At 44.8% G+C, this 26,286-nt stretch overlaps 1 protein-coding gene across 1 annotated transcript; it reads left to right on the plus strand.

Annotated features, from left to right (window-relative positions):
- Nucleotides 1–9,353: 9,353 nt before the first annotated feature.
- On the plus strand, nucleotides 9,354–23,330 carry HDDC2 (HD domain containing 2). Its single transcript, XM_081094777.1, has 6 exons — nucleotides 9,354–9,723; nucleotides 11,228–11,349; nucleotides 12,676–12,778; nucleotides 16,724–16,792; nucleotides 20,389–20,527; nucleotides 22,950–23,330. The coding sequence occupies exons 1-6, from the start codon at nucleotides 9,487–9,489 to the stop codon at nucleotides 23,054–23,056; spliced, it is 777 nt and encodes a 258-aa protein (XP_080950903.1). The 5' UTR covers nucleotides 9,354–9,486; the 3' UTR covers nucleotides 23,057–23,330.
- The last annotated feature ends 2,956 nt before the right edge of the window (nucleotides 23,331–26,286 follow it).

Genomic DNA, 26,286 nt, shown 5'->3' on the forward strand with positions numbered 1-26,286 from the left:
GTCCCTCACACTTCGGGTTGATCATCATAGTCTATGTTCTGGTGGAAAGACCACATCCACAGGCACTGCATGTAGCTCAGCTTCTCCCGGCTCCTCCTCAGCGATTGCTTTGGCCCAGTGAGACCAATTCCACTTACTACAGATGGAAATGCAATCTTTTCATTAAGAATGCAATCACCGCCCTAACCGGTTTGGCTCAGTGGATAGAGCGTCGGCCTGCGGACTGAAAGGTCCCAGGTTCCATTCCGGTCAAGGGCATGTACCTTAGCTGCAGGAGGCAGCTGATCGATGGTTCTCTCTCATCGATGTTTCTAACTCTCTGTCTCTCTCCCTTCCTCTCTGTAAAAAATCAATAAAATATATATTTAAAAGAATGCAATCACCATAGTTGAATTCTGAGTGTAGGCATGTAGACCTAAAGAGCGAAGGACTGAGGAGGGCTGAAGGGCATATGACAGTTGTCTTCAGAGAGTTGGCCTGTCATGCTGTTGCAGTAGGATCGGACTTCTGTAAAGATATGGAACCATCAGAGCAGTGATTTCTAACTGGGGCGGGTGGTAAAGGGTGTCACTTGGTAACTTCAGGGCACAGCCCCTTTGTCTGCTGAGATGCTAATGTGCCTGCAGGGTAGCACCACTGCTACCCAAGGGAGTGGGGCCTATTCTGGGGCACGTTAGAATGGGGGGGAAAATTGAGCGATTTCTCAAATTAGACTATAAATTCCACAAGATCAACTGAGAATATATAATTTCTTCATCCTTTTATTCCTAAGCACTAACAGGGCCTGAGATGTGCAGATGCTCAAAAATCCTTCCTGAGGTATTATTTTGTTGATGAATTAAAGGGGGAAAAACTTCAGGGAAGCAAATATCATTTTAATATAAGTAGAAGGATCTAATAAGCATTGTCCAAAGTGGGTTCCCATGAGAGACAGTGAGCGTTTCGTGCTTGGAGGAGTTCGAGCGTAAGCTGGGGATTCTGCTGTGCACGTGGGAGACTTGAGCAGATCTCTGAGGCTAACGGATTGGCAGCTAACTTGGCTTCAGGCCCAAGAAAAATTTCACTTTCCTCTTCATGAATATGAAGGGATTCATTGCTTGAAGGGTGTAAAAAGATGATGCATCCTGTAATATCATCAGCTTAAACCTTGCTTTCTGGAAGTTATGTGTTAAATTTGAACCACAGTCTATTAAATCTTGTTTTAAATGTTTATGTATAGTGCTTTGCTTTTTTTTTTTATTATTGAGAATAATGTTTGCATCTTTGAAAGTCTCCAACCACATGGTTTTCCCCATGTGAATGCTAATACATATTAGCCCAGAGCTGTGGCTTCTAGGTCCTGAAAACCCAATTTGTTCTATCTGCAGAACCAACGGTCATACCTAGCTCTTTGTCACATTAATTTGGAGCCCAAATTTTCAAATTAGTTTAAGGATGGTCCATAAGAGAATTCCAACATTTCTGGGAACTTCGGAAGTCTTTTAGGTTTTTCTCCTCCCCGGTTTCTTTCTCCACCTCTGCTCCTCCTTCTCCTTCTTCTTTTAATTCTGAATGAAAGTTCTCATCCAAGGGAATGTGGTACTTGATAATCACTTCTTTGATACCCCGGCATTCCACATTCACTTATACTGAACATCTGTGGCCCATTAAAGGAAGTAATAAAGTGGTAAGCCTCATGCCCAACCATCTGGTGTGCTGTGATGATATTTTGGCAAAGAGCGCCCCCTATCACCAGTAAACCAACCTGGCCTCCCTGTGGGCCAGAGTCAGCCAGAGGTGGGGTGCATTACCTATCACTAGCATTTTTTTTTCCTTTGCCTTGCAATTACCTTTTCACCAACAATGGCATAGTACCTGAGACTGTACATCATGCCTGTTTTAGTGGAAGCACACAGAGGTGGGTGACTCTGGGCTCTGAATATAAGAGCCAAGTTTTCTGTCAATATTTTTCCCACTATCTATGAACTTAATTTTTGAGGAGAGTAATGGAAAATTCTTAATCTTCTTCTCAGTCTGGACCATTCTTAAACGTTTTTGGATCTTTTGCTGAATAAAACATGTCTCCAAACTTTGCTCAGATTAACAATTATTCTCCAGCTTTTTAGGGGTCTTAGATATCTTCTAGGCACTTCCTGTTACAGGTGAGGAACCTGGGGTCCAGTGATGACATTTACCTCTCCAGGTGACTCCACCTGCACTGACTGCTGCCCTCAGGCCCTATCCTTTGGCCTACCCCCCTCTGACTTCTGCAGCATAGAGGGTATTGGAAAGAGTGGGAGTGTATAAAAACTCACCATCGCCCTAGCCGGTTTGGCTCGGTGGATAGAGCATCGTCCTGCAGACTGAAGGATCCCGGGTTCGATTCTGATCAAGGGCATGTACCTCGGCTGCAGGGGAGCCTCCTCCCCGGCCCAGGCCTTGGTTGGGGCTCATGCAGGAGGCAACCAATCAATGTGTTTCTCTCACATCGGTGTTTCTCTCTGTCTTTCTCTCTCTCTTCCACTCTCTCTGTAAATCAGTGGAAAAAAATATCCTCGGGTGAGGATTAAAAAGACACACACAAAAACAAAACTCATTGTGAAATCTCAGGCTGTATCTGAATAGAACTTTTATCTTTATGTTTTTATTATGTCCTGCTTGTGCTGATAAAATACAAATCTCTCTTCATAACACAAAAAATAGATGTTGATTCTAAATAAAGTTATATCATTTACTATCTCTCTCTCTCTCTAAAATCATTCATGTAAATTTTTTGAAAAGGTATTTTATATTCTTCTTCCCTTGTAGGGAGTTTTAAGTGATTTAAAATGTTAGTTAGTACCTGTATGTATTATTTGATGATCATATAGTTCTTCCTAAACAGCATGCTTCACTTTTAACAGAGACTTTTGGGGATAATGTAGTCTGAGTGCCAATGGAGGACATTTTACCTTATAATATATTATTTACTATAGAGGGGTGTTTCTATTGCAGGAGAAAGCCAATGGGCTAAAGAATGAGAACTTTGGATTCAAGTACAGTGTCTGCCACTTAGTAACTCTCTGACCAAACTCCCCTGGCAGAGGTGTGTGTGTGTGTGTGTGTGTGTGTGTGTGTGTGTGTGTGTGTGTGAGAGAGAGAGAGAGAGAGAGAGAGAGAGAGAGATATCAGGGGAGGGAGTAGTAAGAAAATCTAAACTGCCTTTCTCATGGGATTGTTGCTAGCATCAAATCCAGTAACATAATTGTAAGTTCTTTGAAACTTATAAACAAATTTAAGTTAGTATTACAATAGCCGGAGCATTTGCTTGCTGCCAGGTAGCATGCTAAATGGGCCCAGTGTGGTTAAAGGTTGAAAGCTGGGCTCTCTGACCTGTCCACTTGGATGGAATCCCAGCTTCACCACTTGCTAGCCGTGTGCCCTCTGGAGAGTTACTGAACCTGTCTAAGCTCAACTTCCTGAGGGGATACCAATTCAGTGCACGTCATATCGGGTTGTGTTAAGATTAAGTACAGTAGTGAATGCAGGGCCCCCAGTGGGATGGCCAGCCCACAGCAAAAAACGTTAGTTTATCTTCGTATTAGGAGGTTCCTGGTGTTCGTATGGCTTACTGGAGCAAATAACCTGGGAGAGTTGAGCTTCTTAGCCCTTAGAAATTGTTTACTGAGGTTACCTATGTATAAAGCTCTAGCTGAGACGTCACCTCAAAGGACATGGAGACATTTCTGGAATAGTGAAACAAAATCATTGACAGTAAGGATTCACGAGTTCGAGGGTAAACCCAAGACTATCCGCTTTTTCTCTGCCCTCTTTACTCTCGTCTTAAGAACTAGAGCTGTCTCTTATTGGGAAAATTTTACCCTGAGTGAAGAAATGACTACCTATCTAGTGTCCCCAATGGACACTAGCTGTATAAATGTTATGGACTTACAAATAAGTCATATATATATATATGTTTTTCCTTTATTTACAAATAATTTGTACTCTGAGTCCTCTATTTTTACTCTATTTACTTTTAGGTTGTGACCTTCACAAAAGCTGAACTTTTTGGGTTGTTTTTCTCACTATGCCCAATATTCAAGTTCCATGAATGATCCAAAGAAATGTAATGCCTTGGATTCACGTTGTGCCTCTATTACCTACTTGTTGGCTATTCTGGGGAAAGTTGCTTCAATTCTCTGAACCTCAGTTTCCTTGCGCATACAATGAAAGCTATCTTTCAGAGTTCCCATGGGACTTGGAAGTAATACCTGGAAAACCCTTAACACATACAGGTACTCAATGAAAGGTCACTATCAGTATTTCTCTCCGTTAAGCTGTCTCTTGTTGATTATTATCGCCATGCTGGCCATCATCTCTATCCCTATCCCTAAGTTTTGGCCCAGATTCCCAAGAACTAAAGAAAACACCGGCAAGAAGAAAAATAGAAAAATCCAAGGAAGCGTAGTGAGAGGGGGGAAAGCGTTTGCTAAGCTCAAATCAGCCAACAGAACAATCTTTGTGTTCCGTGGTCCAGAACTGAAAGCCAACAGGCTCAAACTGATGAAGGAGAACACTGATGCGATGGTGCCACTTAGTGGTCGTCTCCTAGTACTACAAGCAGCGACTTCGAAAGTGGTGGGGAAGTGACTGCCAGAGGAGCCTCTGATGGCGGTCTTCATTGCAAAGGTGGGAAGGCACTGCTTGTCCCCATCCTGCTCTCTTCCTGTCCCCAGCGGGGCTGTGGACAGCACACTCATGTCTGCTCAGCACCACTTTACTAGTTTGTTACTTTGTGCTTACAACTTAGCTCATCAGCAATGAGTTAGCAATTAACTAAAATTTTAATCAACCACAAAGTAACAAAGGAGGATGAGATCTTTCTTGACATTTGCAAGTTAAACGTAATCTCCACTCAGAATCCTTCCCCACTTGAGAAGAAGGGAGACAATGCTCACCCTTAATTCTGAATGTTTTATGATAGTGCACCGGACAGTTACTCGCTGACAATTATCTTTCAAACACAATGATGTTAAATGAGGGGACCTGCTGAACCCTACAGGCATTCATTCCTGAATCCCCGCGAAAGAGAAAATGGGCAGATTTGATTATTCTTGTATTATTCATTCACGTATGTATAGTAGAATCTATGATAAAAAACTAAAGTTACCAACAGGGGGGAAATCCAATAGTGATGTATAAAGAGATGTGTCCTTTAAGGGTGAGGAAATCTTGTTTTAAACGTTAGGGTTTTAGAATTAGAAGAGACTTTAAAAATTAGATGGCTTGGCTGATCTTTTTTTTAATTGGTGGAACTAATTTACCTAACTTACGTTTTTGTGATATTTGTGTGTTAACCTTGATTGCCGTGTTAGGTTTTGTTATACCTGATAGAATGATCTGGCTCTACTAACAAGTTAGGCTGTAAAACACCTTCTACAATGTGTCATTTATCAGGAGAGAGTGGACCTGGGAGAGAATTAGAACCAGCTGAAGGCACACACAGGCCCACTGCTGCTCCTATTTTAAAGGTAGTTTAAAAGCTCAGATGGAGAGAGAGAGGAAGAACCAGAAAGTTAGAGCAGAACAGATGTTGCTGCTGCTGTGGCTCTGGTGGTAGGTGGTCCTTCCCGGCTCAGACTCGGGAGGGACCATCCTGGCAATTTGAAACACGTCCTCCTCAGCTCCCTGCTGCCCAGCCACACCTGGGCACGGGGGGAGAGAGAAGTAGGTATGTCCCAATCCTGAACACCCTTGTTTCATGGAAATGCCATGGCCCTCAGGCCAATAGCATCTCTTCAGTAGAGTTGGGAAATGTCTTTCAAGTAGACTGGTTTTGTTCATTACATTAAAATTTTTGAGCTCTTGATTTGCAGCAGTCTTCCAACATCCTCTTTATTTTGGGCAAGGTGATTCTGTCCCTGAAATGAGTCTCCTTTCTACATCTCTACCCCACAACCCCCACCCCACTTCATCACCATTTCTCATCACCATATTCAGGGGAACGTCATGCAAGATTCTTGGTTCTAAGGAAAGAAGATGAATCAGACATAGTGGCTGCCCTCCAATAATCTTTCTGTCTGGTATCACCATCATGATAAAACTGCCTGAGAAATATGCCCTGAGCTCAGAAATGTACTTCCAACGAGTTAGAGAATGCTTCTGCAGCTTCAGGTTTGGCCATTTGGTTTTTTTACCTTCTAAGGTCAGGTCCTATGAAAAGACAGGAGCAGCCACCAGGAAGGACACTCGACCTAATTCAAGTGCTGTTTCACTTAGAATGAACCAAAGACACACAAAGAACTGAAGTATCCCCAAAGAATACTTTAAATTATATTTTACTAGAGGCACTTGCGGGGGGGGTGTCCCTCAGCCCAGCCTGTGCCCTCTCACTGTCTGGGACCCCTTGGGGGATGTCCACCTGCTGGCTTAGGCCCGCTCCCTGGGGGATCAGGCCTAAGCTGGCAGTTAGACATCCCTCTGGCAGCCTGGGAGCCCTTGGGGGATGTCCACTTGCCAGCGGGGAGCAGGCCTAATCTGCAGTTGGACATCCTTAGCGCAGCTGAGGAGGCAGGAGAGGCTCCCGCCACCACCACTGTGCTGGCAGCCGTCAGCCTGGCTTGTGGCTGAGCAGAGCTCCCCCTGTGGGAGTGCACTGACCACCAGGGGACAGCTCCTGCATTGAGCATTGCCCCCGGTGGTCAGTGTGTGTCATAGTGACCAATCATTCCCAGTCATTCTGTTGTTAGGGTCAATTTGCATATTACCCTTTTATTACATAGGATAATATATAGTTTCTATAAAGTGAGATGTACTTGATATAGAAAAGGTTTCTGCTCAATTATTCCCTTCCAAGTTTTAAACTAAGATTCCTTGGCAATATAGCCAAACATTGCTAAATGCTCCCTTGGCAGGGAAAATCACCTGAGCTTGAGAACTGCTGATGCAGACCAACTGTTAACCTTTTTATCCTTGAAGATATAGCAGCAGAAGCACTGTTTCTTCCTGAGATGTCTTAAGATGGGGAGACGGGGGAGAACTTAGATTTTAGTCAGACTTGGGCTTTACTGTTTAGTTAGTTCCTTGAGCATACTCATGAATGTTTTCTGGGCAAGTTTTCTCAGATTAGTCCATTGGTATATATCCCCTCCTCTAGTTCCCCCAATTCTTTGCATGTAATGACAGTTTACAAAATCTTCACACACAGAATATCACTTAATTCCACAATAATAAGAGGTGGGTACTGATAACCAATGATAAGGGTGTCCCAGAGAGAAAGATTTGGAGGAACACAGGCCGGAGCTTTGATGCTGGCACCGCCATTCACTGGTTATGGAAACGGAGGCCAGTTCCTTAGCTTCTGGGCAGCTGTTTTCTCATCTGAAATGCGGGATTATTAATATTTCAGAGGGATGTTGGGAGAATTAAAATGAGGTGAGAGATGTAACACTACTTCTCACCAGCAGAGGCTCGTGCAGTTACAGGTTTTGTTGTTGATTTATTTATTTATTTATTTATTTATTTATTTATATATATTTTTTACTAGTTTATAACATCAGGACCAAAGCTTTGTGAACTCTACCACAGCTGCACATGGAAGCAAGTTTCCTAGTAGTGGGAGGTTTTGCCCCTTTTCTGCTCAGAGACCTCTTCAAGGATCTGACAAGCAGAAAAATCCTCATAACTAACACAGTTTTTAGACACTTTTAGAATATTCCCAGACACCTCAGAAGTGTATATTGAGTCCAGGTGAAGAATCCCTCTAATGAGAACCCTCTCGTTTCACCTTTTCTTCCAATGGACTCGAGTAAGTGAGTTGTTTTCCTTGCCCATTGCTTTAAACTGGCATCCTCCTTCTGTGGAAAGAAATTGGCTTCTGTTTCCCCTTCTGCTTGGCCAACACTATTTCCCTTCTTTAAAAAAAAAAAAAACACACACAAAACAACACAACAAAACTCTTTTCTAGTGGCCCCATCCATTTAAAATGAGTTGCAATACTTATTCCCATTCTCTCTGGAACCATTTGATTTGGGGTTCTGCTTGTCCCACTACAACGGAATCTTCTCTTATTCAGGTCACCAATGACATTGAATTGGCTAAGTCTGGCAGTTAAATCTCAACGCTTATCTGATATGACTTGGTTGACCATATTCCTTCCTGCTTGAAATATTTTCTTCCAGGACACAGTCCTCTTCCTACCTCACCGGCTGCTTATTCTTGGTCTCCCAAATTCTACATGTTGGGTTGCCCCAGGCCTTAGGCCTTAGGTAGCTTTTCTTCTTCACCCGTAACTTCTCACCAGGGTCTCATCTAGGTTCATGGTTCTACATACCATCTTGTATGTTGATGACACAAAATTTTTACCTTTCTCCTGACCTCCAGATTATGTATTTACTAGAGGCCCGATGCACGAAATTTGTGCAAGAGTAGGCCTTCCTTCCCCGGCTGCTGGCACTGGCTTCCCTCTGGCCCTGGCTTTGTCGGGGAAGACGTCCAGAATCACATCCGGAAGGATGCCCGGTCTAATTAGCATTTTACGCTTTTATTATTATAGATTAGGACCCCTACTAGGCATCTCCACATGTCCTAAACATCCGGTTCCTACCCTTCCCCACAACCTACTGTTCTTGCACTTTCTCCAGCTCAGTAAATAGCAACTCCACCCTTTCAGTTGGTCAGGCCTAAATTTGTGGTCTTGACTCCTCTCTTTCTCTCAGACCCTATGTGCAATCTGTCACAAATCCTGTTAGTCCTACCTTCAAGTTGTATCCAGCATTCAACATCTCGGCACCTCTGCTGCTGTCACCCTGGACCAAGCCAAAATCATCTCTCCAAGGCAGTATTTCAGGAGTCTCCTAACTGGTCTTCCTACTTCCTGCTTGCCCCACAGAGTCTATTCTCCACATTACCCCGCTCCCTGAGTCCTTCAGTATGCTTGTCCACCAAATGTCTTTAAAAATCGTTACCACTGATTGTTGATGGAATTAAGACAATGATTGAGACAGAGCCTGAGCGACTTCTGGGGGTTAGGGGGCTCTTCAGCACTTGAGGTGTTAAGGGAAGTTGTGATTTCATCCTGGGATTGTGCTCACTCTACAGGGCATTTATGTTGATCTCCAAATCCTTGGCTACGACTAACCCCAAAGTCCCACCAGTACTTGTCATTCCTACTGAGCTTCTCTTCAAAGGACTTTCCTTGTACCTCTGTGCAAATGTTTATCGTTTGCCCATGTTTAAGTAGAGTTCCTTACCTTTCCCCCCACCAGACTCTGAGTCCCTAAAAGGCAAGATTTTGGTGCAATCTGGCTTACCCTCCTCCTCCTCCAAACACGCACCTGCCCTCCCACCCTCACCCGGGAACTGGGATCCTTTTACAAGTTGGAGGGAGCGCAGGTAAATGGAGTTGAGCAAACAAGTCATGCGCGGCTGGCGTGTGCCCAGCACTGTGCCTGCCGTGGATGGTGCAAGGCCCGAGGGTCAGCCACCAAATCCTACGGCTTAGACAGGACAGAGGGGCCTGGGCAAGCCATGGAGAGAAGGGGAAGAAGAGGAGGAGGAGGGAGGGGTGCGGTAAGGGGAGGAAGGAGACGGGAGGGGGAGGGAGAGGGGGAGGAGAGAGAGGAAAGAAGGGGGCGGAGCTTCAGCAGCGGCCACGCGGCTCGCTCCCCGGCTGATCGGCGGCCGATGGCTGCGGCCTCCTCCGCGGCCGCCTCGGGCCCCGCCCGGAACCTGCTGCAGTTCCTGCGGCTGGTGGGGCAGCTCAAGGTGAGCGGGGCGGGGGCCGGGCCCGGCGGGGGCCGCGCGGGGGGAGGCGGGCGGCCTCGGGGCACCGGGCTCCCCGCCCCCGCGGCCCGGCAGGAAGCGCCTCCGGGTGCCGTTGCCCGCGCGGGCGGCAGGCGGCGGGAGCGAGCCGGCGGGGACGGGGTGTCGGGGCTGCCAGACCGTCCGACCGACCCCGGCCGAGTGGGGTCCAAACCGCGGAGTGTCGGGGTGGGGCGGCTGCCTGCGATCGGAGGGAGGGGTGCGGGCGGCCCCTTCGCCCCGGCCCGCGTCCGCCCCGAGTCCTGGTGCCCTTGGGGCGCGGGGCCCCACACCTGGGCGGGTGGGGTGGCTTCCGAGCACCCCCGGTCCCGCAGATTGGAAGTGGGGTGCGCCTGTGGGTCCCGCAGAGGCTCTCGGGAATGCCCAGCCCTGTCCGCGGCCGCACCTGCCGACCTCGAGCTAAGCGCGTGGGGCCGGGCGGCACTCCGGTGGGAGGGAGCCGAGCCTCTCTTCTCCGCAGGGTGCGGTGGTCCGCGCTGCAGTGACGTCACGTTCGAGCCCCCCCCTCCCATTCCCCTTCTCCCCCACATCCCCTCTCCCCGCTCCTTTACGACTTTGTTAAGTTTCTCTAAGTTCAGTCTCCAAAATTATCAGTTTCTTGCCACTTTTACTCCAGTTTCCAGTGATGGCGAACCTTTTGAGCTCGGCGTGTCATTTTGCAAAACCCTAACTTAACTCTGGTGCCGTGTCACATATAGAAATTTTTTGATATTTGCAACCATAATTAAACAAAGACTTATATTTTTGACATTTATTTTATATATTTTAATGCCATTTAACAAAGAAAAATCAACCAAAAAAAATGAGTTCTCGTGCCACAGGTTCGCCATCACTGGTTTATACCATTCCTGAGAAATGTAGACTTCTGAGGAGGCAGTGCGGCCCCACAAGATCACATCGTGATGCGAATAAAAGGACGAGCCCTTAGAAACGCCGTGGCCCCTGGCTTCAGCTTTCGGAAGTCTGTCCCCTGGTCAAGTTCAGAGCCTCCACCAGCGTTTTCCATCGGTGTCTGCCCAGTGGCCTTGTTGGGAGGCAGAACTTCCCGAGTCTTGTCGTGATGAAAAATAAGCTACTTTACACGTTTATTTTTGTCCAAAGGACTTGTATGGGTTCCGAGAGGTATAGGTCAGTGACAGGAAGGGAAGGGGAACGTCAGGGGAGGGTGTTTCAGTGCCTCAATTATTAGACTTTTGTGTTGTGTACGTGGGAATTATCCCCCCCCACCCCCCCACACACACACCTGTTTCTCATTCTCTGCTGACTTCACTGCTTTATTTGATTCCAGATCTTGATCATTTTGGTTAGTTATGTGTGTTTTTTTAAATATGTTCTGAAACCATTACCCCGTTTCTGTGCCCTATTCCCTGGACTTCTATTGAACAGCCTAGCAGATAGTGAAAATAACTTACTTTATAAACTTCTCCCTCTAATTCATTTTCACCAGAGAGTCCCACGGACTGGCTGGGTGTACAGAAATGTCGAGAGGCCAGAGAGCGTTTCAGATCACATGTACAGGATGGCAGTTATGGCGCTGGTGACCAAAGACGATCATCTGAACAAAGACAGGTAAGCTGTGAACGTTGGCGCCTGGCAGGCAGGGTCTCTGCTCTGTGATGATGCACCTCTTTTCATGACTGAGGCCTGTGTCAAATTCTTGTAGGTTCGTTTCAACGTGGGAAGAAATTATTTGAGGTGACCCATACAGGTTCAGGATGGGGCGGGGTGGAGAGGAGACTGCGTGTGCTGATTGCTTCCATTGTTAATTGCACTCTGGTTTTTTTCCTGGCCAGTGAAAGAGCCTGCTTTGGCTGGTGTGGCTCAGTTGGTTAGGCGTCATCCTGTGCACCCAGAGGATGCAGGTTCAATCCCTATGCAGGAGGCAGCCAATCAATGTTTCATTCTCACATCAATGCTTCTCTCTCTCTACCTCTCCCTTCCTCTCTCTCTAAAAATCAATTAAAATATTAAAAGAAAAAAAAGATTGATAACTTCAGGTTATAAAGCTAGATGATCTGGTTATAGCATTTACTTACTGATACAAAATTCAGAAACAATCATTTCTCCAGTAAACTAGTTAGATGGCAAAATGAGGGCCTTCATAGAAAAACGAATAGAGTTGGGCAGGTCTGAGTTCAAATCCAGTGACCAGATTGATGTTATCAAGCTTTTAAAATGATATTTGAAAAACCAGCCATTTCTAAAAAAAATATAGGCTATTTCCTCTGCACTCTCATGTATTATGTTGAATATTACTAAGCAGTTTTTTTTTTAATTAAATATATTTTATTGATTTTTTACAGAGAGGAAGGGAGAGAGATAGAGAGTTAGAAACATCGATGAGAGAGAAACATCGATCAGCTGCCTCCTGCACATCTCCTACTGGGGAGGTGCCCGCAACCCAGGTACATGCCCTTGACCGGAATCGAACCCGGGACCCTTCAGTCCGCAAGCCGACGCTCTATCCACTGAGCCAAACCGGTTTTGGCAGCAGTTTTTTTTTAAGTATATATTTTTATTGATTTCAGAGAGGAAGGGCGAGAGAGAGAAACATCAATGATGAGAGAGAATCATTGACCGCTGCCTCCTGCATGCCCCACACTGGGGATCGAGCCCACAACCTGGGCATGGGCCTTGACGGGGAATCGAACTGTGACCTCCTGGTTCATAGGTCGACCCTCAACCACTGCGCTACACAGGCCGGGCTTAACAAGCAGTTTTGATTCAAAGCTGTTGAAGGTTTTCATAATATAGTTACTGTAGAAAATACTGCATTGAAATACTCTCTGAGGGTGGAGAAAGAAAAGTATATTATGTAACTTCGAAACAGTATAGAGAAGGGGTTTGTAGCGAATATGCTTCTGTGTAATTATCCACCATTTCTCGCCTGGTCAGATGTGTACGCCTAGCCCTGGTTCACGATATGGCAGAGTGCATCGTTGGGGACATAGCACCAGCAGATAACATCCCCAAAGAAGAAAAACATAGGCGAGAAGAGGTCAGTGTTGGCTGTTGACTCCACAAGAGACCACCAGCAGAGCCTGTCGCTGAGGCACAGCTAAGTCTGTTAGACCCGTTGAAGCAAGGGAGTGCGCCACCTCTGCAGGGTCTCAATGTTCAGGAAGGGCAGGGGAGCGTCAGGGGAGGGTGTTGTAGAGCCTGGGCTGGAGCATGCTTAGATGGATCTCACAAGAAGAGCAGCTAGTTGAGGCCGCAGACTGCACAGAATTTAGGGCATAATAGCCTTGGATTGGTGGGAATGATGAGGCAAAATCTTAAAGACACTCTTGAAGGGTAAGCCATTAGTGCTTGCTCTGAATTGGGTAGTTTATAGTTTCAGCTTCCAGAAGCAAGGATTTCCCTGGAGTAGGAGCCAGTTGGTTTCTGGTTGTTCTCAACCTTGTTTAACACAAGAACAGGAAAGTGTGCCTGCTCACAGCCTTGTTTAGCACAGGGACAAGCAAACTGTATTGGTTTCCATTCTCATTAGTATGTGGACATAGGTAGCATGGCTTTCATTGGGACAGTGGAAATAGCTGGAACTTGAAGGAATTCTTCATGCGAGTTAAGATCTTTGGAGAGAAGTTCTATAAATTACAAGTATAATCATTTTTATAATTGTTTGTTGGATTTTAAGTTAGTCCTTTAGTGGTCAGAAGTAAAGAAATATTTGTATTAGTAAGAAATGAACAACATCAATAAAATAGGAAATCAGTATCAGTTCGGGCTGTAAACCCAGAGGCCAGGGCCAAAGAGGAAGACATATTTACAGCAAAGGCCACAACATCCGAGGGGGATTTTAATGCTGAATAGCTGGTTCTCAGTTCAGGGATCATTGCAAGCTACTTTTACCAAAGGCCAAAAATCCTAAACTGCTAAGTGGACAAGCCCTTTATCAAGACGGTTTAACTGGGCAGGTGGCCTGAGCTAGCTGTTCTCAGAGCTGAGGGGCGACAAACTTAGCCAACAGCATTTTTGCCTCTCTACAGGCAGAAAAGCCATAAAGAATCCCAATTTAGGAATTCCAACGTATTCTAAATTATGGGAACGAGAGGAATAGTGTAAGGAATATTCTTCCTGCCAAAATACGGGTGTAGAATACAGGCTCAGCATCGCCATAGCCTATAGAAAGGGTGGAAGCTAAGGAAATGTTTCTCCATAGTTAGACTGTCATTGTGAGGTGATCACTTTCTAAGGTATAGATGTCTCTAGTCACTGTGTTGTACACCTGAAACTAATATCATATTGTATGTCAGCTATGACTGAAAAATACATTTTAAAAAATAATATTAAAATTTCTTAACACGTTAAGTGCCTAGCCTGTTTTGTCTTCTGGACGGAAAGTATAGTGTCAGTCACCAGTGATTGACATGGTGCTTAACATGTTAAAAAAAAAAATTTCCTAGGTTGCTTGACAGAAATGATTTAAACTGGGACCAATTAGCTCAAGATACTAAGTTACAGAAAGGAATTAGCCCTCAACCAGAGGATGTTGAGAAATGACTTATGACATAGAGAAAAAGAAGGGGGAAAACCTCCTCGATTACACAGCTCATTTCAGGATATATGGTAGTTTTATTCAAGGGTATATCTTTAAGGGTACATCTGGACATTGTGGACAAGAAATCAAATACTGAAATACCAGAGGGTAACCAAAGACCTTGAATGACATAGAAAGGAGAAAAGACAGGCCGTCCCTGTGCAGGTACATAGGGACTTGGAGGCTTACTTCATAGGGGAGCAAGTCAGAACCTTCTGAAGGAAAAGCACTGTCCATAGGAAGGATCTCCAGCTACTGGAGATGGGAGGAGACTTACTTCTGTCCTGACGAGAGCTGAGTCCTGGCCTCCGTGGGGGGCACAGAGTAGATCTGAACCATCAGAGGGAGTGGTGCTGTCCTCCTGGACTCCGTATCCTGGCAATTATGGGAAACCTCATTAAACCTCCTGTCTGCTGCCCACTCCTTCTGATTCACAGCAGAGTGAATACCACAATCAGAAGGGACAAGGGAAGCATCTTAGAGAACCACAAGTTCTTGGGCAAGAAGCCAAAGGCCTAGAGAACACTGATATTCCATTGCCTCTTCCTGCTGCTGGCAAGGATTTGGGAACAGAGAGAAGGGTCTGGGAGATGAGCCATTCTTCATGCAGATGGTACTCATGAATAAGAGGTGGATGTCGGAACCAGGCATTAAGATAATTAAGTGAGGGTTTCTTGGCTCGAAGTGGATTGCACATGATGAGAAGCAGGGAGCATCCTTTGCCCAGAGGCTCGCCAACTGCATCAGGAAGGCTTTAAACCAAAGGAGGAGGGAGGAAAAGTACTTGATAAGCCTCGAGGCTGACTGTTTTTTGAAGGACAGCAAGTATTTGGATGAAAGGGAGGATGAGGGTGTAGAAGAGAAAATGTAGGGGCCAAAAGCAGTGCTTGTAGTCTGACCCTTCCTACCAGGACAAAACATACTTTCTATTATAACCCACGTTGGCAGAGGGCACTGTCAAGAACTAGGGAGATGGAACATGAAGCTTGAGTACATCAGTGGCAGGTTATATTCCTTTATAAAGGCACAAACTTATTGAGACAGAAGGAGAGCCATGGTATTTATGTATCTTCAAGGGTTAAAGTTGTTAAAGAACTGAGGTTAAAAGAAGAACCACCCTACCTTGTTTGGCTCAGTGGATAGAGCTTTGGCCTGCAGGCTGAAGGGGCCTGTGTTCAATTCCAGTCAAGGGCACATGCCCCGTTACAGGCTCGATCCCCAGTAGGGGGCGTGCAGGAGGCAGCCAATCAATGATTTCTCATTATTGATGTTTCTGTCTCCCTCTCCCTCTCCCTCTCTGAAATCAATAAAGATATTTAAAAAAAGAGAGAGAAAACAAACTGTATTATGGGAGTGTACGTGACAAGATGGAGAAAATGAGAAATACAGTGAACATTTTATACAGTGCTTAGTATGTACCAGATAATAGAGACTTTATATATATATATACACTATTTAAACCACACAACCATCCTTTCAGGTAGGTACCATTGCTAACCTCAATTCACAGATGACAAACCTGAAGGACCAAGAGTTTAAGTAACTTGCTGAGGTTTCCACAGCGAGTAAATGGCCAGCTGGTTTCAAACCCCATCTGGACTGATAGTTTGTAGTCGACTGCGGCACTCTTCAGCGTCACCAGTGATGTGTGCATGGTGAATGATGCTCTCGTGCTACTCACGAAACTGACGCAGATGTTTGCTGAAAGCTTCATTCAGCTCAGCACTTGAGGCAGACTCTTGACGGGGAATTATTTCTAAGTCTGTGTGTGAACAAGGCTAATAGGTTGGAAGTGGGAGTGGCAGGGCTCGCCATCAGGAAGGGAAAGGCCGGCGCCTTCAGCCATATGTAACCTGGACTTTTGTGGAGCTGGTTTCCGAGGGTTATTGAAAACGGTGGGCATGATTCTGTGGCACAGGCTGCCAAACAAGGAATATCGACTACCTAAGAGGCCTCGAGATGTGCACTTCTGCTTGTATAGTAACAAATGATAAGGGTTTAGATCCATTGCTCAATTTCAGGAAGAGAGCAATACATTGTTTATCTGTTTTGTTTTTTAATAGCATGGCGATTTCAGTCAACAGGTAGTTTACTAATGAGTGAGTAATTGGATGTGGTCTCCAAAAAGCCGGTTCAGTCCTAGGCTGCATTTATAGAAATACAGTGTCTAGCATGAGGCTGAGGTTCCATTCTGTTCCACTTTGGTCAGATCACACATCAGTAACTGCATTTAGTGCTGGGTGCATAACCTTAAATGGACACAGCTGCCCTCCTTGTAAGCTATAAATATTGTCCAATATTCTGCTGCCCCTTTGAGGCTCTCTGTGAGAGTTTGAGACCAGTACTTGGCTTTTAGAGAAGTTGAAATGTGAACATGATTAAAATAATGGTTTGGTGTTTCAGGAAGCTATGAAGCGGCTAACCCAGCTTCTCTCAAAGGATCTCGGAAAGGAGCTCTATGAACTCTGGGAAGTAAGTGCATCTGGTGGGTTGCGTGGTGCCTGGGAGCCTGGCGCAGGTGGTGTTGGTTACTAGGCCCAACAGGGTTTCTTTAGGCAGAATAGTCCCTTCTTCCGAAGTATGTACTTGCAAGCGAACTTTTGGAACACTCTGAGTCGGGGAATAATGGAGTGGAGTTGTGTTGCATTTCATACATTAAAAAAAATGGCTCCTGAGTTTATGAAACCAATTCCTTGTACTATTATCTTTTAAGGAGGAAAGACCTCAGGATTTGAAAACCTTTTACAAAAATTCCTACTCTTGTGACTCCTAATTATTGTAAATATGGTGGCAGTATCTGTTATTTTCTTAGTTAGCCATCAACAACTGGCTAAAGAAAGCTACCTGCAAAATTTACTTAACTACAACAGTAGTTTACAAATGAAGGTGCTACAACAGTCACTTAGCAAGACTTTGGATTTGGGAAACTGTAAAACACTGAGCGTTAAATGATCCCATAACCCCAAACCAGTAACAATTGTATGATCTTGTAAAAGTCATTGGTTGATTTAGTTACACTTGTTAGAGAAGATCTCAGGACAGGGACAGTGGCCGCCCTGGGATGTGACAAGCCTCCTTTAGAATTGTGCTGCCAGGCCAACCAACACCTAAAAAGACGGCAGGGGTTAAATTTCTTTATTGGAGATGCTGTGGGATATTGATGACTGATGTGGAAGAGAAGAGTTGTGAGCTTGTCTACTTTTTGACATGAAGTTCATCTTTACATGCTATGAAAGGGATGGGGAACTCGTTTTTTAGGTGTTTTGTGTGTGTGTGTGTGTGTGTGTCTTTTGTGTTTTGTTATGTGTGGGTTTTTTTGTCTTTTTATTAAGGGCCAGAGGAGAAAAATGAAGACCATATGAATAAATAGCAACACATTTTTCAGACAGAATTATAGAAATTTATTTCTAGAAAATATTATTCCAGGCTCTTAAACTCTCCTTACCCAATCAGCACAGCCCTGCGAATGAAGAGCTGCTCCAGCTCAGTAGGGTGGGCACAGGGGCCCAGAGGTACAGACTGAGGATACGCGTTAAGAATCCGTGTTTATTGGCTTGTTAGCGAAGAGGGTGAGTGTGTATGTGGGCTTCATGCCAGCTCCAGGGAGGCTCCTTCCTTGCCTCTCCCTCGCTTCTGGTAAAGCCTCCGCTGGCTTTGGCACCCCTTCCCCTGTAGACACACTGCTCCAATCTCTGCCTCCACAGTCAGGTGGTGTTCTCCCTGTGTCTGTATGTGTACCCACCGGAAGTTCCCTCTTCTGATAAGGACACCAGTCATTGCATTAGGGTCCCTCCTAATCCAACATTTAAGTATAGCTGCAAAGACCCTATTTCCAAATAGGCATAGATTCCAGAAAGGCACGCATTTTGGGGGAATATTATCCAAGCTGGTATACAAACTCATAATAACTTAAGCATTTTTATAATTCATGTCCAATATTATCAGTACATGGACTTCAATATCAGATTTCTGTGTTCAAACACTGGCCCCTCTGTTTAGTAGCTATGTGATCTTGGGCAACCTATTGAACCTCTTTGTTCCTTAATTTCCTCATCAATAAAATGGCAATAATAATAGTACACCTACCTTATAGGATCAGATGGCAATCAAATTGATAAGTATAAAGCATTTAGAATACTGCCTGATACATAATAAGCTCTATTTTTCTTCTGTTTCCATCCCATATGTTCTGATTTTGGATTAAGAAAATATAGTCATTCTGTATCCCGGGAACTTAAAATAGTACTAATAGGAAATGCCAGTTAATTGATTTCTGCAGCTATTCACACTATAAATAGCTGTCAGCCCAGAGTCACATCTGTTTAAAGCAGTTAAACATCCTTGATTATAATTTATCTTTTACCATAAAGTGTGAAATCAAATTTTAGAAAGTTAAGAGAAAACATTTTCTTTCTCAAAGTATCACAGAAAGGAGCCTACCCCACAGCCTGCATTTTGCTTTGGAGAAATATCCCTGGTTGGAAAGTGAAATTGAACAATGCCAGTACCATTATTTTTTGAGAGAAAACCCAGTGATGTATATTTTGAAAATAAATATGTATTTTCCTCACAATTTGTTATAAAATATGTTATTTCCTAATGGTTTTGTAATCTTTTTTCCCACTTTCAACTGAGAAAAATCCTGGACTGCTGTGCTTCGAGTACTCAATTTATTTTTATTAAATAATGAACTTAAATTTATTAAATTTAAATATATAACTGTAAACAAACATTTAAATTAAGTGTAACTATTTCTAAGTGCCTTTGAAATAAAACAAAAATATATTGGTTTTATATTAAAATTATTTCTCTTTACAGTTTTAAGCTCTATCAAAATTCAAATAGCTGTCTTAAAAGAATAAGGCATTTAACAAAAACTAAGAAACCATCAGTGACTCCCATCACATTATCTTGCCAAGAAAGCATGACAGGTTCATTATGGAGCACATCTGGGGTGGAATTACAAATGAGAACTTGGCAGGGAAGCCAGTGGGAGCACTGTGGTGTTAATAGAATGATTCTGTGTAGTATTAATTGGGACTTGTGTTCGTGTGGCATGTGTCATGCTAAGAAACAGACCTCCTATAGCCCATTTCAGGTGTGCACTGAGGAGGGAGAGACCAATGGGAGGAGGAAAGGTAAAATCTGCTCCGTGTCCACTTCCTTCACCACCTCCCTGCCACACACGCCATGAAGAATTCACAGATCCTGACTGGATCGAGTCATAACCGAGACAGACTGAAGTCCTGCCTGTTTAGAAAGCAAGGACAGCCTGGCCAGCGTGGCTCAGTGGTTGCGCATCAACCTATGAGCCAGGAGGTCATGGTTTCATTCCCCGTCAGGGTACATGCCCAGGTTGCAGGCTCGATCCCCAGTAGGGGGTGTGCAGGAGGCAACCGATCGATGATTCTCATCATTGATGGTTCTATCTTTCCCTCTCACTTTCTCTCTGAAATCAATAAAAATATTTTTTTTAAAGAAAGCAAGGACCGATGTTCCAAGTATAAAGTGCTAACCAAAATTAAATGAGAAAGCTAGAAATTTCCTTGAAGGAAAAGGAAACCCAACATTAAATGGAGAGAAATAATTTGAGAAGCATGAGATGAAATATTAGCTTGAAGTTAAAAAAGACCTATACCACTCAGGTGGATTAAAACATTGGTCACCAACTGTTGGTCCACAGACCACTGGTGGTCCGTGAGGTCCAAAAGGTTAGCGACCGCTGGATTAAAGAATAATGAGTTTGAAATGGAGACAAGATACTTAACAGGAAGAAAAATGCTTGGAGTGTCAATAGGAACAAATGGGATTTCCAAGGCTTGCATCTGGTAGATGGAACACATGGCAGTGTGAGAGCACCCTTCTGGCGTGGAGTGGTGATGCTGGCTGTGAAATTACAGGGGACGCAACTCTGAAGGCTTTGGATAAGGTGGAGATGTGGTCAGTTCAGAACTTGCTTTTACTAGTTAGTAGCTCTGACTGCTTTCAGGTAGTAGAATCAGAATGTTCCTGGATTTCCCTGTCCTGAGCCCTCCCTAATCATGATGCTCTAATTGTCCCTTTCTTAGGAGTATGAGACCCAATCTAGCGCAGAAGCCAAGTTTGTGAAGCAGCTGGACCAATGTGAGATGATTCTGCAGGCATCTGAGTATGAAGACCTGGAGAACAAACCTGGGAGGCTGCAGGACTTCTATGACTCCACAGCAGGTACACAGTGCTCTTTCCAATAAGCATCGTCGCCGTTTGGCTTCCTCCTAGTGCCGTAAGTGACACTGAGCCGGTGAATCCACTGTTGGGGACCCTCTTCCGACCTTTCCGTGTGGAGCACCTCAAGAGAAAGTGGTGGGATCACGGGGAGAGCTGGCCTGGGGCGGGAGAGCATTGTCCCCTGGAGCCCGAGCTGCGAGCCCCTGGGCAGTCTCCTGACCTCGCCGTCTCCTCTCTCAGAAATGGGCATCATCATACTTGCCCTACGTAGGTCATAGGTCGGTTTTGAGATTCAGGAGAGAGGATGCATGTGAAAGTGCATTATGCTCTCTAAGTGCGTCATGGGTATAAGGTCATGTGGAGGTGGAGGTAAGAATAGAGATGTAAGACAAGAAAGCCCCACATGGCTCAAGTCACCATACCGGTGTCGCCATAGCACAGACCTGCAGTCAAACTGCTTGGGTTTGAATCCTGGCTCTGCCCGTAAAGTCTGTGGCCTCCAGTAAATTCCTTCACCTAGCTCTGGGCCTTAGTTTCCTTATTGTGAAAGTACAGATAATGACAGAATTTACTTTTCAGGGCTGTTTGAGGATACAGTGGGTTAATTCATGTGAAGTGCTTAGAATAATAGCTGGCAGGAACCCTCAGCTATCTTCCTTTTGAACCGGTTTCCAGAGTGGGGAGCCAAGTTTCCCGGATTAGGGATGGCTGGTGTGACGCCCGGTGTTCCTGTCTCTCGCTGGAGTAACTCCACCTCTCGCTGGGAGCGCTTCAGGCTCAGCCAGCCCCCACCTGAGAGTAGTTCGGGAGAGCCTTCTGGGACCTCACAAGACCCTCCTGTGGCCCCACCAAGGAGATGCGGCTCCCAGATCGCAGACGATTGCATTGAAATGAAGTTGATTGGATTTTCCTTCTCTCTTCCAGCCCGCTAGGTCTGCGCTAGGCCTGGCCCTCATTATTTCTGTATTGGGCGGTTGTTATGACCGCCTAACTGAGCCGGCTGGGCTCGCCATTCATCCTGAGGGTTTGCTTTTATAACTGTGGCTTTCCTCTTCCTCAAAAATAAAATCCTGACACTTTTGAGCAGCCTAAGGCCACTCGCCTCTCTGGTTTCCTTCCCTAAACCTCCCTGTAAGGATTAAGTGTTCCCTTCCTTCTGCTCATCTGCACTGGTCCAGAGCTCACCATGGTGTTCACTGCCTGACCTGCCTTCTCCTAATGATGCTGCTCCTGGGTCTCTTCCCAAACCCACACTTGCTCACCCCACCCTAGCAGGTGTGTGAGGGCCAACACCAGCTTTGTCTCATATGTCCTTTGATGTAGGCGGTGCTCAAAAATGTTTGACTTCAGTTAAATAGAAATGTTGTAAACTGGGGGTCAGCAAACTGTGGCCCATAGGCCAAATTGGCCCACTGTACTTGTTTGTGTAACGTTTTATTGAAACATCCACACTCATTCCTTATGTATTGTTTATACTACTTTTGTGCTACAACAGCAGAGTTGAGTAATTTGCAAGATAGTCATGTAAGTTCACAAAGCCTAAAATATTTATTATCTTTCTCTTTACGGAAAAGGGTTGCCAGCTGTGTGTTGTTGTTTTTTTTAAAAAATATATTTTTATTGATTTCAGAGAGGAAGGGAGAGAGATAGAGATAGAAACATCAGCGATGAGAGAGAATCATTGATTGGCCGCCTCCTGCGCGTCCCCCACTGCGGGGGATCGAGCCCACAACCGGGCATGTGTCCTTGGCCGGAATTGAACCTGGGACCCTTCGGTCTGCAGGCCAATGCTCTATCCACTGAGCCAAATGGGCTAGGGCATGCCAGCTGAGTTTTAAGCAATGATTGGGTTCTAAGATAGCATATTTTACCAATAATGTAACTAAAATATAAGTAAGTCATGTTTATGTGGTGCTTTGCATTTTAACATTATCTTCCATTGACACATTCTCAATGAAAAACAAAAAATGAAATACGAAAATACTAGTGAAATAAAAATGCGGGGACTGGAAGGTCACCTAGCTTACACTCCCTATTTTACTGAGGAAGAAACGTGAGCCTGGAAAGAGGGTGACATGCCCATAACTGAGCAGAGAGTAACTTCACTGCGCTGAGCTCCTCCTGAGTTTCCCTGTGGCTCCTCATTCAGGGGCTGCCTGATGACGCTCCTCCCAGTGCCTGTCTAGTCAACAGTTTCACCTGATTCTCATCCTTGTGAGCGGCGACATCTGGGGTGACGGAGAATAAGCTCCAGGTGGTCCCCTTCGGCCCCGCTCCAAACCAGAAGGAAGGATCTGGAATTGTGTTCTGCGTTGGAGTAAAACATGGGTCAGGTCACAGAGCCACGCCCCTGACAAAGCCTGGGCTCAAGCTGGAGAGATCGATGTATTCTCTCATCTTTCTCCGTCTTCTTGCCTTGCAGGAAAATTCCATCACCCAGAGATAGTCCAGCTGGTTTCTGAACTCGAGGCAGAAAGAAACGCTAACATTGCTGCTGCTGCTGCCACCGCTGGCGAGGCGCACTCCTGAGAAGTTCTCTATGTAGTTGCAGTCCTGTAACCAACGTTTTATTTTCCCATTGAATGTATTGTGTTTGCCAGTGATGGTCTGTTAATTTCCCCAGACGTGAGTCTGTTTATTTTCAATTGCCTGGACTCCAGCAAGAAACATGATACAATTTGGGCCATAAAAGAGGCCTCGGAACAGGATGTGGTCGTGACAATGCATGGACGAAGACGTGGCGGGGTGTGGGGGGGAGAGGTGTCTTTTTATGAACTAAATAAATACATTTTAAAACCCTAAACTTTGGCATATTTATTGGAGGTTTTAAATGTACTGAATTTATATCCTATATTCCCGAGGGCCAGATTCATTGAACGATAGGACATTTAATTATGATTGCTTTTAAGAACAGGTTTTTCAGCCGACTTAGCGATAAGGATCTAGGAAAAAGAATGTATTATAATGCCTTCTCTGCTCAGGCGAAATGCTGCTTTATTCAGGTGATCACTCTCCGGAACCAGATGTCTAATTCCACCGTGACCGGCTTTAGGCCTCTGACCATGGACTTGTAAACCTGCTCACAGGTGCTGACCCTTCCCCCAGTTCTGTTGGTCACTTGGAGATATAAGTTGGGGCATGCAATTCCACATGCTACTTGTCTTCCCCGGTGTATTGTTTCTTGTCTGATTTACAGATGTGCAGACTTTGATTATAGGAATGTTTACCAAGTGAGAAATAGGTAATAAGAGGATTGCCGGGGTCACTGGGCCTCACGTAGGGAACACGGCAGACCTGTTTCTTCCCCTCATTTCTTTCAGGATAAGTAGTCTGCCCGCTGGCCTTGCTCAAGCATTGAATGGTGAGGAAGGGAAGACAACTTGGTGCAGACCTGCTCAACATTTTGCACTGATAGATTTTGGTGTGGAACATGATGCCTGTCCCTTTAATTTAAATGTCAGTTTCTATTTGAAGAAAGCCTTTTCAGCTGGCACGGTGAGCAATCTAGGCAGCGTTTCTTTGGAAACTCTTTGCAGTCTCCATGGATACCCAGTCTGCGGGAAGCAAGGTGCATGATCTCTTCAGAGGCAGCACACGCATGTGCACATAGCTAGCTGCTCTGCGTTGAAAAGAGCAGCGCTGCTTTGCATCCAAATGCTGCTGCATCATAACAACAGTTTTTAAAAGGAGGTAAATGATTGGAAACCAGCAGTGTGCTTATTATTGGAGATGCAAGTTAGTAGGAAAACAGAACCACATCTATTAGTATTTTAGAGTGTATTCTCCTGGCACAAGAAAACTCCAGATAAGGTTCAAATATTTATGACCAGATTTCCCTTGAGTATTTGGGATGTTTTGCCTGCTATATTTTTTTGTAAATTCACAGAGAGATTTGGAACCCTCTACTTGTCAATCATCATCTCAGTTTCCATTTACCTACCAAGTGAGGGCTCACACAGTCCCAAGCCTTCCGCACTGAGGTAATGTGTTTAAAAACAATGAAAATATAATGGTGCTATAAATATAAGAAAAAAACTAAGGTCAATTTTTTAAAAAGTTGTTGAATTCACCAGCCAATGTCTACAAATATTTGAGCATTATCCCTTAAAAAATGTAGTTTTCCCCCCAACCGGTTTGGCTCAGTGGATAGAGCATCGGCCTGAGGACTGATGGTTCCCAGGTTCGATTCCAGTCAAGGGCATGTACCTGGGTTGCGGGCACATCCCCAGTAGGGGCTGTGCAGGAGGCAGCTGATCGATGTTTCTTTCTCATCGATGTTTCTAACTCTCTATCCCTCTCCCTTCCTCTCTGTAAAAAAAATCAATAAAATATATATATTTTTAAAAATGTAGTATTCACCTGGCTGGTGCAGCTCAGCATTTGAGCATCAGCCCAGGAACCAAGAGGTCACCAGTTCAATTCCCAGGTTGCGGGCTCAATCCCAGTAGGGCGCACGCAGGAGGCAGCCAATTGATGTTTCTCATCGATGTTTCTGTCTCTCTAAAAATAAAAAATATTTTTTTAAATGTATTTTTCTTGGGAGATACCTGCTACTTGCCTGGAATTGGCTTTCTGAATAACAAACCCTGTGATTATGATGCAGAGTAAATACTATTCTTGGCCTGAACTGTTGGTTCACAAACCGGCCGCCATACATAGAGAGCAAGAAGAGACAGAAGGAAGAGGCAGAACACTCCCAGTAATTCTCAACCTTCTGGCCCTTTAAATACAGTTCCTCATGTTGTGACCCAACCATAAAATTATTTTCGTTGCTACTTCATAACTGTAATGTTGCTACTGTTATGAATCGTAATGTAAATATCTGATATGCAGGATGGTCTTAGGCGACCCCCTGTGAAAGGGTCGTTTGACCACCAAAGGGATCGCGACCCACAGGTTAAGAACCACTGTGTGTCTACTCTAGACCAGTGATGGCGAACCTATGACACGCGTGTCAGAGGTGGCACGCGGACTCATTTTTTGGTTGATTTTTCTTTGTTAAATGGCATTTAAATATATAAAATAAATATCAAAAATATAAGTCTTTGTTTTACTATGGTTTCAAATATAAAAAGATTTCTCTATGTGACACAGCACCAGAGTTACGTTAGGGTTTTTCAAAATGCTGACACGCCAAGCTCAAAAGGTTCGCCATCACTGGTCTAGACTAGACTGATAGGGACAGGTTAACGCGCAAGGGAGCTGGGATATGGGACTTGTCTGGGGTGGCCACAAGGTGAGTAAATCTCTGCACCTGCCAGCATTACTAGTCTTGCCCTTTGGGGCCATTATTAAGTAAAATACGGGTTACTTGAACACAAGCACTGCATCTGATCATTCAGACGGCTACTAGGTGACTGCTGGGGCGGGGGGGGGGGGGGAGCATATACAATGTGCAGACACCAGACAAAGGACTGATTCTCGTCTCTGGCATGATGGAGAGCGATGGTTCGAGATTTCGTGATGCTGCTTAGAATGATATGCAATTTAAAACTCGTGAATTGTTTATTTCTGGAATTTTTCATTTAGTACTGTTGGACCGAGGTTGACTGAGGGTAACAGATTGCAGAAAGGGAAGTGGGGGATAAGGAGGACTACTGTACATTGTTTGTTGTGGTATCATTTTGTATAGATGTGGTCCTGACCAAATGTCATTTTGATTTGTTACTAAAAGGTCACGTTCATTGTGGCAAACGCCTTAGCACTTGTGGAACACAACTACCACGCCACTGCGTGTGAACTTGCACTTGCAAAGTGAG

The sequence above is a fragment of the Myotis nattereri genome (genome assembly GCF_964212035.1).
Source record: "Myotis nattereri genome assembly, chromosome: 6".
Taxonomy (NCBI): domain Eukaryota; kingdom Metazoa; phylum Chordata; class Mammalia; order Chiroptera; family Vespertilionidae; genus Myotis; species Myotis nattereri.